Source organism: Lissotriton vulgaris, chromosome 2_1 (genome assembly GCF_964263255.1).
Source record: "Lissotriton vulgaris chromosome 2_1, aLisVul1.2, whole genome shotgun sequence".
NCBI classification, from domain to species: Eukaryota; Metazoa; Chordata; class Amphibia; order Caudata; family Salamandridae; genus Lissotriton; species Lissotriton vulgaris.
The window spans coordinates 758,894,854-758,911,209 of NC_141687.1; the positions used below are offsets into that span (position 1 = coordinate 758,894,854).

A 16,356-nucleotide genomic window follows, 5' to 3' on the forward strand; every position below is an offset into this window, starting at 1 on the left:
TGAGTCGCATAATTCAGAATCTTTTTCTGGTTTTAACAGTGCTATCACTACCGCTTCCCTTAACGTTGGTGGGAGTATGCCCTTCTCAAATGCATCTCCATACATTGCTACTAGCCTGGGCGCCAATATATCAGTGAATACCTTATAAAATTCACATGTAAACCCGTCCGGGCCCGGGGCCTTTCCATTGGGTAACGATTTGATTATATCAGAGACCTCCTCTACTGTTATTGGAAGTGAGAGATAGGTGCGCTGTGTGTCCAAGAGCCACGCTATTGTCACATCTTCGAGATATTTAAAGATTTCGGCAGGTGTCTTAGTAGGCTGGGATTTGCATAATTTACTATATGTGGCTACAAAGCTCCTAAGTATGCCCAGTGGGTCTGCACATATGTCTCCAGTTTTGTCCCGAATTTGCAGTACAGCCTGGGATCCTTTACCCTCGCAGATTCTGGAGGCAAGTACCAGCCCGGTCTGCCTCCCTCACCAAATGGCCTAGCTTTGTGCCTTTATGGATATATTTGATCTCGTCCGCTGCATATGATTGATATTCTGTCATTATCTCACGCAGTTTAGCCAATACAGTAGGACCTTGTGTCTGCTCATATTGATTTCCTAACGATTTCAGTTGTTTTTCGCATCTGTATAGTTGTGTACGAATATCTTTCAAGATCCCTGCTGTAGTGCTTATACAAATTCCACGTAATGTGGCCTTAAAGGCTTCCCAAAGAAGGGAAGGGTCATCCGTGGAGGGTTTGTTTGTATGGAAATAATCCTTAATAGCCTTGTGTATGGTATCCTTGTAAATGGATTCTGTGAGGGCAGTGGCATTGAACCTCCAGCTTAATGGTGGTGGTGAGTAGCTCGGAATGCGGAGCGTCAGCATGATGGGATTATGATCAGAGAGGGTCTTGGGCATATGTGTAACCCCCGTGGTCCATAAAAGGGAGTTGTCAGAGCCTAACCAGTAATCGATACAGGACCAACTTTTATGTGCCATGGATGTATGTGTTGCTTCTCTGATGTCGGGGTGTCGTACTCTCCATATATCTTTTAATTGCAGGTCAGTCATGACATCTAGTATCTTACCCCGTGCTTGTCTGTGTGGCTCCGACATCGCCCCAGACCTGTCCAGTTGATCATCCAATGCTAGATTTAGATCACCTCCCCATAATAGTGTCCGATCTGAGTCGCCATGTAAATGCTGCCAAACCTCATGATAAAAGTCAGGTGCATCAGTATTCGGACCATATGTGTTAATAAGTGTTAGCCGCTGGCCACGTAGTGTCCCCTTAAGTATCAGGTAGCGCCCCTAACTGTCAGTAATCGTATTTTCAATTTTAAAGTTGGTGCCATTCTTCACCAGGATCGAGACCCCTCTAGAGTATGTGGAGTATGTTGCATTATAAGTGGATTCCGCCCAACCTCGGCCGGGAATAGAACGAGAATATGGTGCTAGGTGTGTCTCTTGGAAGAGTACTATGTCGATTTGCCACCTATCCAGGCTTTGCGAATAGCTGTCTGATTTTCTTTGGATTTGCGTATCCCTGTATGTTCCACGTGAGTAAATTCAAATGTGATCTATCCGGTCCGCCCTGGGTTACAGGTGCCATTATTGGCTAAAAACATGTTTACAGAACGTGCTCATGCAGTGTCCCATTAGGCGAGATAGCCAACATAGTGTGCCTATCATCAGTGCAGCATGAACACAACTTCCAACTCGAATATCAGCAATGCATCTCAAGTGTGACGTCCCTTGAACTCGTCCAATATCCCAGCCCTCCCACCCACCACCCACATCAGCAGCCCAATCCTGCCGAGGCCATGAACCCCCCCTAACATTCCAGTAATACATAAACCGTGTGGGGAGCACCCATGTGGGGGTCCGCCTAGGGTACATTACACCATCCAACTAAGTGGGTGTGGACAGATCATAATATAGTCATATGCAAACAAAGCATAACGTGTATAAGAATAGAGTGCATCAGAAGAAAGAACAGTCATAGTGCTTCTTAACTTATCAATGCCATTGTTAAATTCTATATGCCTCCAGAAACAGTGTGTCTCGCTCCAATATGTATTATAACACCTGGTGTTATTAACGATCTTACAAGGCCTGTTGCAAAGCGATGCAGTCAATGAGCCACAGATGCTAGGACCTTCATCATATAACACAGGAATACTTGTGAAGGTATAACTCTACTAGAATAATCGAGTGGACAACCCTGATTGGAATATCGCTGAACAAAGCAGAGGGTGAGTGGAGACCACAGGTGCCACCCCATTAAAGGCATGTAGCGGCCACAGTATAGTTCAGATAGGTCATCTCGCTCATTACATTAACCTAATCAGAAACCATATAGTTCAGCACCGTCTATGCCACTTGTGTTCCAAGATCTGGGACTCCATCGGTGTCTCATATACAATGCTTGGTCATGTCCAGATTTACGTAATCTTTGACATGGTAACTTACCGCTGAGGCAGCAGTTGATGATATCTTGTGGCGGGCTGCGCGATGTCAGCGCAACAGGCAAGTAGAACATAAACTACCTACTGTCAGGTCTCCTCCGCTTGGCGGCATGTGTAGCAGCTGATAGTCAGTCCGAAGCATGTTGTTGATCATCTTTTTCCAGCTCCTTGCGGTGTTTCCCAATTTTCTTGATGAACTCCTGTGCAGCCTTCAGCGTGGAGAGAATCGGCGGCTTGCCATCCCAGGTGAGCTTCAGGCGCGCAGGATACAGCATTGCATAGCCTATCTGCATGGTTCGTAGCTTCCCTTTAACTGCTGCAAATTCCTTGCCGCCTACTGTACCGCCATGGTATAATCAGAGTAGAATTCTAGTTGGTTGCCTTGACAGTTGACTTGTTGCTTTTCTCTTGCCATTCGCAAAATACAGTCACGATCACGATAGTTGAGAATACGCGCTACTATGGGCCTAGGTGCTGCCCCTGGAGGCAGGCAAAGCGCCAGTGACCTGTGGGCGCGTTCCACTATGAATAACTGGGACAGGTGCCCCACACCAAAAACTGCTCGGCATAGGTCCTCCACATACGTTTCCATTCTGCCTGTGTTTGTTAATTCAGGAACCCCGGCTATTTGAACGTTATTTCGGAGGGACCTCGCTTCCAAGTCCTCAGCCTTACTTTTATTCACTTCTAGCACTTTCTCCATCCCGCTACATTTAGTAGTCGTCGTCTTTGCTTCATCTTCCACCGCCGATAGGTGGTTCTCAGCTTCATCTAGTCTCTCGCCCTGTCCATCCAACTTGGTAGCCATGTTGTCTACTCGAGTCGTGAGGTGATCCAGTTTGCCATTAGTATCCTGGAGGCTAGTTTGAATGGATTTAAGGAAGGATTTCATGTCGGTGTCTGAAGCCTCTTCCGTCTCCGCTTCAGTGTCTGATTGTGTCGCAGGACCTCGCACAGATCTTCTCGACTCGAAAGACAGTTTTGGTTGCTGTTTATCAGGCTTTCCCATGTTGCGTGCGTCGACGACTAGTGATCAGGAGCTCTCTTCTGGCGGATAGTCAATGTCTATCTGCGTGCCTTTGTACTGTTTTGCCCGCTAGTGTGATATTTTGGCATCGATGCGTCCTGAGCATGTATGGTAGATCTCTTGTGCCCCTGAAGTTAAGCAAGGGTTGTGCAGAGCTTGTGACGCCAGCCCAGTTGGTATTTCTCGTTGGACTAAGGAATGAGGCCCTGTCGCCCAGCAGCGAGCCCTAGGGTCAGCGGACTGTCTCCTTCGCTATCCAGCCCATAGGCATACCTTGGTTCATCTGCAAAGTGTGCCCCCACTACACGCGTAATTCGCTGTTTGCCGTGACATGTTCCGTAATGGTCACCACCTAACTGAGAAGCTTTCGTAAGTAGCCCGGTGACATTTTCGTTCCGCAAAGTTGTGGGATCAGTCGCGCAAAATGGCCGCTCACAATCTTCCTGATAATTACCCTTGCTGTGTAGCTGCCATAAGGGTCGTGCAATTGAAGCTGTGGTCAGTACTTAGTATACAGCATGCCCAACAGCGCAGGTACAATCTGTCTTGCAGTGGTGTCACAATTACAAATGTGCTGTTAATCTCTGCGCCATCCTGGCCATTAAAACCACGATCCGCCGACTAGAGGACCTGAGCGTGTATCATACATCTATCATCTACGTTATTATGTGCTGGGTTTGGCATAATGCATCTCATAGTGCGCAATTAATTTTACGCACTTCCAGTGGTGTAGCATCGTGGAGAATACTGCAGCACCGCTCTCACAACGTATGTAGCTGCACTCAGGGCCCGATAGCGTCAACAAGTACTGGGCGCCGCCATTTTAGCTCCCTCGCCGCCAAATCGCCTCCAACAGTCTGCTCGGGTCTGAATCTCCCGAGATGTCCTTCTAGATCTAGTTCGCGCTCATCGCACTCACCGCAGGTCTTTGCTTGCTGGTTTAAGCGCCATTTGCCAAGATCACCGGAGCTTTCAAAGGCTACTTCTGGTACGATCAGCAGCGCTGATCCGCCATCTTGCCGATAAGTGTCCACAGTCACCGAAATCTCCGATATATTTCCACCGCTTTGAAGCAGTGCATACACCCGCAGCTTTGCCCTGCAGTAGCTCTGTGCGTTCCGATGCTCAATTCTCGTGCCGGTTTCACATAATTTGCCGGTTTAGCGCTGACCTACAGCAGGACATAGATCTGCCCGGCAGAGCTGTCTAATTAGGCAGCCATTCCGCTTTGCGCCCTCTAGAGCGCCCCTAATTAATCTATTATTAAACATATCTTCAGAGTACAGTTCATTAGTCCATTAAGTGCAAGATCATAGGCAGATGACTATGTTGAGGAGTCAGTGGAACGGAGTGTTGATGCTACTTTTTAAAGGTAGACCCGTCTTTTCCAATATGCAACTTCATACGGTTAGTACCAACCATCTGAACTATGAAAGGGCAGACAGTTTGGTGACAATTATTTTGACAAACAATTTACTATTTTTCTGTAGTTTGAATTTGCCTTCATACGCTCACGTACTTTTCGGGCAGTTTACAGTTTAACAGCTGTCTTTCTTGAATAAAAAATATGCATAAGCAATTACTGCACAATCAATCAAATATTGTGCATACAGTATTAAGAAATTGTCATTTACATTCCTAATATTAAAATTACTAATTACAGATTTCATATGGACAAAATTGAAGAGCCTGTTTGGGTTGGGGTGCTTCTGGTATGGAGGGAAAGAGTGAAGCTGGAAGGGTACATGAAGGAGATCTTGACATTATCTTCCAATCTTTAGAAACATTTATTTTCCAGGAAAGTCTTCATGTAAAGGGAGTGTGGTACTTTTAGGAGTTTTTCAAGTAGAGTGTTATTGGTTGAGTTGGGAGATGTTCTTCATTTTCATCAGTCTTGCTGAAAGGTCGAAATCTCAGTAATAGTATCGAACATAAGAAAATCAAGCATATATGTGAATGATCATCTGTCTTAAAAGTTGTCAGAAATGGAAATGATGCGTAGAATATTAGTACATTTTCCTATTTAAAAGTACCAAACTCATGTTAAACTCAAACATCACACCCTTTCAGGTTTACATGTATCTATGTGATAGCTTAGTGATGTGAATATATCAGGAATAGAAGTTTAACAGCAGATTGCATTTTATGGAATTGTTCTGTGCTTTGTTGATGTGATCGATGCACCCACAGCCCTGTGTGTAATAACAGATCTCATATGAGGTTATTGCATCTATTGTTAGTACATGTGATACTTTGTGATATAATCAATTGATGCAAAATATGTGTATGAATTGCAAAGGTAATTTTTATTGAAATATTCAATTCCTGTTGCTTCATGTAGTGGTGAGCTCATCCCCCGCATTGAATTCACTGACGAGGAAATCAAGACCTGGGGGACGGTGTTTCGGGAGCTCAATAAACTTTACCCAACCCATGCCTGCAGAGAATACCTCAAGAATTTACCCCTACTTACCAAATACTGTGGTTATAGAGAAGATAACCTACCTCAATTGGAGGATGTGTCTCGCTTCCTGAAAGGTATAGTATGCATGGATTAAGCTTTATCAATACTGTTCCTTTACTGTGAAGGGCATAAGTAGACACTACAGAAATACAAATCATAAAAAAACCTTATGCTTTAGAAATTAAAGACAACTGAAGTTCCACTTGTTTAGTTTTAAATGCTTGCCTAGAAGGAATAGAACTTCAATTTGGTGTTTCTCTTATAAATTGTATTCTTGTTCACACAGGATCAGGGTTACTTAGGAAATGAATCCTCTATGTACACAAAACACAGTAAAAAAATGATACAGATGTAATAGTACAGTGCATTTTTCAGTCCAACTTTTTTTGCCAAGGTATAGTCATAATATTATCCTTGTGATTCTCATTTACACACATCTTAAACAGTAAGTTATATGAGCATAGTATGCAAAGTTATCGGTTACAATTATTGTAGATTATGCTCATTGTATCTATCCTAGGACTGGTATCCTGTCTAGTAAGAGGTTCATACTTGTCAATTTTGCTAACATGAGCACAAAATAAGTTCATTAAAATGAATAGGCCATATTTATTTATTGCAATTTCAATTTTTATTTATGGTTATGTGTTCCCCTTCCATTTAAAAGATGTTGGTATTGCACAAGATAAACAGCTTTCGAAAAGGGACATAAAATTTCCTCTTAAAAATTACATACATTTACCCTTACCTGTTAGCCAAAACTTGGTACACATGTACCTCATTAGAGGGTAATAAATTAAAAGGATTATGTATTTACATGACTTCATTATAATTTAATGATTGTCGGTTCAATATAATTACAAATAATATTATTATAATTAAAATGACTGCAATGAAATAAATATCTGTTGTTAGCGAGAGAATTTGGATTAGGGGATGAGTATGATTGTAACTAATTTAAACAACAGTCATTAAGGGAAAACATAAATAAAAATGCTTACCTTTGTTTGGGGTAGGGGCCAATGTTGGTATTTAGGTTATGGTTAGTATTTAGCTTAGAATAAAGTTTCCTTATTTTGAAAAACCATTGTAAGGCAATTAGATTTAATATAATTGACAATATAAAATGATTAATATTGGTTCGTCATAGGGTTATGTTTAGCTTGCCAGTTGGGTATGGGTAACATATTTTATCAAACTTATCTTGAATATTTTGTACTTAATACAATATTTCATAATAATGATGGTTTGCCTTAGCATTAGGCTAAGAATTCCATATTTAATTACATATTATTTAAATTGTTTTAGCTTATTCACAAATACGTTTAGGTAATGGATACTGTAAGAGGTATCGCTAAGTCCAAAAATGTAATTCAATATATGTTTGTCAGATACACTTGTACATTTGAGGTTTGTGAACACTGGTCTAAAATCTTCCCCCTTTTATTAAAGTTCCTGTACATATTGGCTTGCAAAAGCTTTGAAGAATCAAGTCTAGTAGACATTTTGAATTGATCTGATTTTAGCTGAAGCACCATGCAATGGCAGAGAGAGAATATGAACAAATCCAACTCTGCAGTCAAGGCAACAAGTCAGAGACATTCAATAAAATGCCACTCATGCCCACTTAGTAGATACAGGGAATGTCTTTTTGCTGGATTGTGCAGACAAACAATTATTCAGAAAAGAATCAATCAAACTTCTCCCTTCATATATCAATAATTTTTGTACCATTTTCTCTACCGTTTTACCATGCTTGTAAATATATATACATATGACTTGCTTTTCAATAATAAATATCACTTTATTGCCATTCACACTTTAATTATTTAATTTAAGTTGCTTAAAAATATATTAGGATTGCTTTTGGCTTACCACCTATCACATTGTAGTCATCATAAAATAAATGTATTTGATTTTTATTGTCACCCCTTTTTTTTTTATTGTCCCTTTATTCCTAATGGGTGTCCAATTATCACAGGCATCGGGATGGGTAGTGCTTGTTTAGTGAAATTACAACTCAAATTAGCATATTACTTTTAACCTTTTTTATTTCCACAGTTTCACTTCATACCTCTGGGTGAACTTGAACTTTTTCTATACTAATTAATGGAGAAGTTTCCTTCTAGTTGGTTACACTTTACACTTTAGCAATTCATATAAGCATTAAGCGCTAAAAAATCTCCTACGATTATTCTCTGACAGATTGTGATTCCACAGCAACAGAGCCCATGCATTGCTTTTAGGGTTAATAGAACATTTTGAGATTTTATATCACGATTCCCACCAGAAAGCAAAAATTATTTATCTGACCTTTTTAAAGAATGTTGTGTTGCCAAATAGTAAAACAATAGATCTCAGTTGCTCTGTTACCAGCATTGCAAGTGTGCAGTGTCAGTGAGACGAGTATTTCACCAGAATATTGACAACAGAATATTATTGGGCCAAAATACAGTGGCAAATATATTAAGGGCCAAAATATTTTGAAGATAGCTTTACCTAGGTAAGATAAGCATCAGTTTACTATACTTAACTTCATTAATATATATATATATACATACAGTTATAGTTAGCTGGAAATTTTACTGACATAAAACCATTGAAATTCCCACGTTATAGTTAGTTGGACTCACTATAACTTGCGCACCTGCAATGCACTGCTGATGACGTCACATATTACATCACTCATGACATGGTCAGTGACATCACTCATGACATCACTGATGACACCATCCAGTGAATGTGTGTCTTTCTGTAAAATAAATATGATTTATATATGTATTTGTAAAGGTCGATGGAAGAATACATTTTTAAATAAGTGTCTAAATGGATGTTTTAAAAAAAATTGATTGGTTAACTGGCTTATTAAGTGTATCTTAGTGAATACATATATTAGCGAGTAATGTTTAAATATTTAAATATATGTATCAGTGTTTCACTTTGTGTATAAGTGGCTGCATGGGTTGGTGAGTAGCTACATGTGTGTGTGTATGGGTTATTAGATGTTTTCTTTAGTATCAGTATGAGTGTCTGTATGGTTTGGTGGGGGTATTACTTAGCACATAGATGCATCAATGACTGACTCACTGTTTGTATGTGTTTTGAAGACAGCATATGTGCAGGACTGTATGGGTGGATGATTGTGTATATGTGTGTGTTAGTGAGTGAATGACTGTCTCACTAGTGTCTTTATCAGTAACTACATATGTTATAATCTAGTATATGTGAGTATTGATGCATATAAGTGAGTATATGTGAGAGTGAGAGATTGTAAGAGTTCCTGTTTAAATAAGTATGTGTTTCTATAAGTGATTGTTTAAGAGAGTAAGTATGTGTAAGTTTCCTTAGAAGTAATGTGCTAGTGTGTATATAGCTGTATATGCAAATAAATGGATGTTCAATAGTTTATTTGCATGTGTGAGTATGTGTGTGAGTAACTTTTGGATGACTGTCAGTGTGTAACAGGATGTATATGTGTATCACTACTTATGATGAGTGAGTATATGTATGAGTGACTATATAGAACTGTTGCTGAATGAGTGGATGTGTATATAGATGGTGGAATTACTGAATTGGTTGTTGTAACTGGTATGGGTATCTCCATTTTTTGGAAAATGTTAGTTTCTATTTTTGAATATGTATTTCAAGGGTTACATTACACTGAAAGGAGGTCTGTCAGTCTGTCACAAGGATGGTGTCATCAGTGATGTCATGAGTGATGTCACTGACCATGTCATGAGTGATGTAAGATGTGACGTCATCAGCAGTGCATTGCAGGCGCGCAAGTTATAGTGAGTCCAACTAACTATAACGTGGGAATTTCAATGGTTTTATGTCAGTAACATTTCCAGCTAACTATAACTGGTGTCAAACCTACGGTTTTTTCAGTGAATTTAATAGGTTTTTTTTAAATGCAAATTCCTAACTATAACTGGTGTGAAACCTATGGTTTTTTTCAGTGAATTTCATAGGTTTTTTAAATGCTAATTCCTAACTATATATAGGGCCTCAAACCTATGTTTTTTTCAGTGAATTTCAAAGTTTTTTTAATTGCAAATTTCTATTGCTATCAAATATATTTTTATAATGAATCCTATATTGAATATTTATGTAATACTATTTTTTATATGTATATATATATATATATATATTTTTTTTGCCCTGGAGCGCTCCCGGTGCGCGTACCGGTGAGCGCACCGGTAAGCGCAGTCTTGTGGCGCGTCCCGGTGCGCGTACCGGTGAGCGTCCGTCAGCGCTATTGCCGCGAACGAAAACATCATCGTTCGCACTATGTAAGCGCCCCGGGGGCGCTTAGCGTAAACGCGTCGGGTCATGTGACCTAAAAATAACACTTTTTATTGGTTCAGGACAGTTTTGGTTTCTAAATGATGAAAGCCCGGGTCATGTGACCTGAAAATAACACTTTTCATTGGTTCAAGACAGTTTTGTTTTCCTAATGATGAAAGCCCCCACCTTTTTTCCTCATTCTCACTTTGTACTTTGAGTGAGGAAGACCTGTTTCCAGAGCTATTAGTACCTATTTGTACTGAGAAATGGCTACAGTAGCAGCAGCAGCAGAAGCATCTCAGCGACCACCACCACCACCACAAGGACCACCACAACACCACAGTGGTGGAGATGAAGAAGAGGAGGAGGAGGAGGAGGATGAGGAGAGGCGGCGCTACCTGCCAGAAGATACTACCCCCTACAAGCCAAAGGAGCACATTGTGTGGGAATTTTTTTAAATCCCAAGGGGCCTCAAGAAAGTAAATGCGCCAAAGGTGACTTGTCTGATCTGTGGCACTGTACTTTCCAGGGGGAACCCTGCCAAAAAATATTCTTTTGGCAACAACACCATGATTCGCCACATGAAACGCCGGCACCCTAACAACTATAGTGCGGCAGAGGTCAGAGAACTGGGGTTACCAGTCCCTACAATTTTGCCAAGTTTGGTGGAAATCCATTCAGCCGTTCGGGCTAAAAGTGAGTCCAACCGCCCTACGGAAATAAACATGGGGAAAACACGTTTTGGGACCCCCATTTTATCTCGGCCCCCGCTTGACAAATCCCCCCCAAAACTTTCAGGAAAGGAACGGAGTGCAGCGAGGCAAATTTCAGGAAATTGTCAGGCAGATTCCTCAACTGGCGCCAAAGTTATTCCCAATAGAATGTTGCAGATTCCCTATGGAAAACAATCCTAACTATAACTACCTACTGGCGCCCGCCAGTAGGTTATATATATATATATATATATATATATATATATATATATATATATATATATATATATATATATATTACCTACTGGCGGTCGCCAGTAGGTAGTTATAGTTAGGATAATTTTCAATGTTAAATCTCAACATTCTATTTTGAATAACTTTGGCGCCGGTTGTCGAATCTGCCTGAAATTTTCAGGAAAATGGTCTCATGGCGGTCCGGTCCTTCCCTGAAAGTTTGGGGGGGATTCGTCAAGCGGGGGCCGAGATAAAAGGGGGGTCCCAAAACGCGTTTTCCCCATGTTAATTTCCATAGGGCGGTCGATTTCACTTTTAGCCCGAACGGCTGAATGGATTTCCACCAAACTTGGCAAAATTGTAGGGACTGGTAGCCCGATGTGCCTTTGCTATGTCTCAAGATATGTGCTCCAGTGGATTTTGAGTAATTTAGGTTCAAAAAAATATATATATCTATAGGCGCTCTCCCGTGCGCGCACGGGAGAGCGCTCCAGGCGCGACACGCGACTTGCGCGCAGGAAGCTGATTGGATCTCAGTTGTCTGTAAACATTCTAAACAGTGCGGAGCGGCCGCCATCTTGTGTCTCGGTAAAATCGAGACACAAGGGGTTTGAAAAAAAAAGGGGCAAATGACCATAAGGGGGAAGAGTAGACCCCCTCTGACCCCCTAGGTTTGATGTAGGGACTAAAATAGGGTCCTGCAGGGCATTAAAAAATTTTTTTCGTTTTGCGCGGGGATAGGCGCTCTCCCGTGCGCGCACGGGAGAGCGCTCCAGGCGCGACACGCGACTTGCGCACAGGAAGCTGATTGGATCTCAGTTGTCTGTAAACATTCTAAACAGTGCGGAGCGGCCGCCATCTTGTGTCTCGGTAAAATCGAGACACAAGGGGTTTGAAAAAAAAAGGGGCAAATGACCATAAGGGGGAAGAGTAGACCCCCTCTGACCCCCTAGGTTTGATGTAGGGACTAAAATAGGGTCCTGCAGGGCAATAAAAAATTTTTTTCGTTTTGCGCGGGGGAAGCGCATGGTACGCGCACCGGAAGCACGGGGAAAATCCAGGACTATATTTATGAAGGCCTTGCGCTGTTAGTTTTGCGCTTCCTGTGCGTCAATTTTTGTGACGCACCAGCGGTGTAAAAAAATGCGCATTGTTATGCAATATTTAAAAAGTGACGCATCTATCTAGATGCGTCACTTTTTAAATATAGTGCAACGAGGTACATTTTATTACACTGCTGGTGTTATGCGTCACTTTTCTGTGCGCACTCCTTATGACGTTCCAGATGTGTCATATTTAATGTATGACGAATCATGTTGCAGATACAATATGGCGCAGAGTTTTAAAAAGTGACCCATGTACCTAGATGCGTCACTTTTTAAAAATAGCGTCAGGTATAATGTATGCAGAGGGGGTGTTCTCCCGCAAAAAGCTTTGTAATAGCGACGCAGTGAAATCTTTGAGATTTCACTGCGTCAGTTTTAGGATGCTGTTGCGTCAAAATCTTGTGCCTGCTTTACAGCAGGTGTTAGACTGAGGCAAGACCTTTCATATGCTGCTTTCCCCATTTGAAAGGACACATTACTGGAGTTGCGTCACTTTTGTGACGCACTCCAGCAATGCGTTACTTGGAATGTCATAAGGAGTGCGCACAGAAAAGTGACGCATTGCACCAGTAGTGTAAAAAAATGTGTTGCGTTGCGTTATATTTAAAAAGTGAGGTATCTAGGTAGATGGGTCACTTTTTAAAATCAAGCGCCACATTATATCTGCGTGAGGTATAATGCATGCAGAGGGGGTGTTCCCCCACAAAAAGCTTTGTAATAGCGACGCAGTGAAATGTTTGAGATTTCACTGCGTCACTTTTAGGATGCTGTTGCATCCTTTAAATATAGTGCAACGAGGCACATTTTATTACACTGCTGGTGTGATGCGTCACTTTTCTGTACACAGTCCTTATGACATTCCAGATGTGTCATATTTAATGTATGACGAATCATGTTGCAAGGAGTTACAGATACGTCAGTATTTCTGACATATGTGTAAACATAAAAGTGATGCGAGGCCGGCGCAAAATTTTGACGCAATAGCATCCTAAAAGTGACGCAGGGAAATCTCATAGATTTCAGTACGTTGTTATTACCAAGCTTTTTGCGAGGGATTGCCCCCTCTGCATACATTATACCTGATGCAGATACAATATGGCGCAGAGTTTTAAAAAGTGACCCATGTACCTAGATGCGTCACTTTTTAAAAAATAGTGTCAGGTATAATGCATGCAGAGGGGGTGTTCCTTGCAAAAAGCTTGGTAATAATGACGCAGTGAGTCACTTTTAGGATGCAGTTGCGCCAAAATCTTGCGCCTGCTTCACAGCAAACCTTTCACATGGTGCTTTTTCCATGTGAAAGGAGACATTACTGGAGTTGCGTCACTTTTGTGACGCACTCCTGCAATGCGTTACTTTTGTGTTTAGAGATATGTCAGAAATACTGACATATCTGTAACTCCTTGCGAATTGATTAGTCATATATTAAATATGACATATGTGGAATGTCATAAGGAGTGCGTCCAGATAAGTGACGCATCGCTATGACGCACTCCAGCAATGCGTTACTTGGAATGTCATAAGGAGTGCGCACAGAAAAGTGACGCATTGCACCAGTAGTGTAAAAAAATGTGTTGCGTTGCGTTATATTTAAAAAGTGAGGTATCTAGGTAGATGGGTCACTTTTTAAAATCAAGCGCCACATTATATCTGCGTGAGGTATAATGCATGCAGAGGGGGTGTTCCCCCACAAAAAGCTTTGTAATAGCGACGCAGTGAAATGTTTGAGATTTCACTGCGTCACTTTTAGGATGCTGTTGCATCCTTTAAATATAGTGCAACGAGGCACATTTTATTACACTGCTGGTGTGATGCGTCACTTTTCTGTACACAGTCCTTATGACATTCCAGATGTGTCATATTTAATGTATGACGAATCATGTTGCAAGGAGTTACAGATACGTCAGTATTTCTGACATATGTGTAAACATAAAAGTGATGCGAGGCCGGCGCAAAATTTTGACGCAATAGCATCCTAAAAGTGACGCAGGGAAATCTCATAGATTTCAGTACGTTGTTATTACCAAGCTTTTTGCGAGGGATTGCCCCCTCTGCATACATTATACCTGATGCAGATACAATATGGCGCAGAGTTTTAAAAAGTGACCCATGTACCTAGATGCGTCACTTTTTAAAAAATAGTGTCAGGTATAATGCATGCAGAGGGGGTGTTCCTTGCAAAAAGCTTGGTAATAATGACGCAGTGAGTCACTTTTAGGATGCAGTTGCGCCAAAATCTTGCGCCTGCTTCATAGCAAACCTTTCACATGGTGCTTTTTCCATGTGAAAGGACACATTACTGGAGTTGCGTCACTTTTGTGACGCACTCCTGCAATGCGTTACTTTTGTGTTTAGAGATATGTCAGAAATACTGACATATCTGTAACTCCTTGCGAATTGATTAGTCATATATTAAATATGACATATGTGGAATGTCATAAGGAGTGCGTCCAGATAAGTGACGCATCGCTATTTTCACGTAGCGATGCGTCACTTTTCAGAAATGAGGCCTCCAGTTTATTCACTGTGTCATAAATTTCTTTTCTAACACTCACCTTCTTTCAGTCCTCCTACTTCACTTCCTTTCACCTCTCATACCTTTCTGTTCTTTCTTACTCATTCTCCTTTCAATTATCAATGCACTATATTTCACTTACTCTTCATTTTTTAAGATTATAGCTCTTTGATGAGAATTGGAGGTAGTTCTGAAAAGAACTTTTGGTTTTCTTCTTTTAACTGAAGAGGAACAAAAACAGGGAATAGAAACTGCTCAACAGGAGCAAAAAGAAAAGAAAAAAATTAGGGGTGGGAAGGGCAGTGATGGTTCTCTAATGCCCGAACCATGAGCAGGACACTTTGCTCCCCATAGGTGAGGAGTTGATTGCATTATCTGCATCTGACGACCCCATGGTTGAATGCAGGTTGGATGTTTGCTACCTGCCCCTGAGCTTGTTCTCTTCCAGAAGAAGTTGCTCCTCCGGTTGATGTAGAGGCCCCATCTCTAGGAACCTCCTGTGCCAGAGCCCTGACACTTTCCCGGGCAAAATTCTGGGGGTGCTTGGTCTCCACATGGCGAATCATGGTGAAGTTGCCAAAAGAGTATTTTTTTAGGGGGTTACCCCGTGACAGGACCTTTTTGCAGATCCTGCACTCTACTTTTGGTGCATTCACCTTTTTCTGGTCTGCAGGAAACTTAAAAAATTTCCAGATGAAATGTCCCTTCTTCTTTGGGGTAGGTGGCTCTTCATCAATGAAGTCATCTTCACTGCTGGATGATCTGGCAGCCATGATTATCCAAGAAATATGCAAGAGCAAAACAGGCAGGTCTTTCAGTCACAAAAGTGAAAGAAGAAGTGAAGGAAATGGGTGGGGATTTCATTCATTGTAAAAAAAAACTGTTAGCAACCAATGAAAAGTGTTATTTTAGGGTCACATGACCCGACGCGCTTACGCTGCGCGCTCAGGTGCACTTCCGGGTGCGTTTACGCAGCGCGATCGTAGGCGCTTCCGGGGCGCAAACGTGGCGCGATCGTAGGCGCTTCCGGGGCGCAAACGTGGCGCGATCGTAGGCGCTTCCGGGGCGCAAACGTGGCGCGATCGTAGGCGCTTTTGCGTGCGTTTAGGAGCCGCGCACGTAGGCGCTTCCGAGGGCACGTACGTTGCGCGCCGAAGTGACGTCATCAATCTTTCATAGAAATGCATAATCATTTTCCATATTAAAAAAAAAAAATTTTATTTGTATGGTACGAAATGTTTTGCATTATTATTAACTTTTCATTCATATTTTTTTTTCACGAACGACAGTTGCGCTCTGGGTGCGCTTTCAGATGAGCGCACGAAGAAGCTTACAGGAGAGCTTAGCTGAAAGCTTCCCCGAGCGCGCACCCAGAGCGCAAAAGAAAAAAATTATAAAAAAAATGAATACTTAAAAAAAAACAGCAAATTGTAAAAAAAAAAAGGTTAGAAACTCGATATACAAAGGAATTAGCATTTAAAAAACCTATGAAATTCACTGAAAAAACCATAGGTTTCACACCAGTTATAGTTAGGAATTAG

The 16,356-nt window shown here is 41.5% G+C and overlaps 1 protein-coding gene across 2 annotated transcripts in view; it reads left to right on the top strand.

Moving 5' to 3' along the window:
* TPH1 (tryptophan hydroxylase 1) overlaps nucleotides 1-16,356 on the top strand; it is a 391,357-nt gene that overhangs the window by 281,297 nt on the left and 93,704 nt on the right. For both annotated transcript variants that reach the window (XM_086956069.1, XM_086956070.1), the window contains one exon: nucleotides 5,838-6,034. In XM_086956069.1, the coding sequence (XP_086812195.1) occupies nucleotides 5,838-6,034 (197 nt within the window). The remainder of the gene's footprint in view (nucleotides 1-5,837; nucleotides 6,035-16,356) is intronic.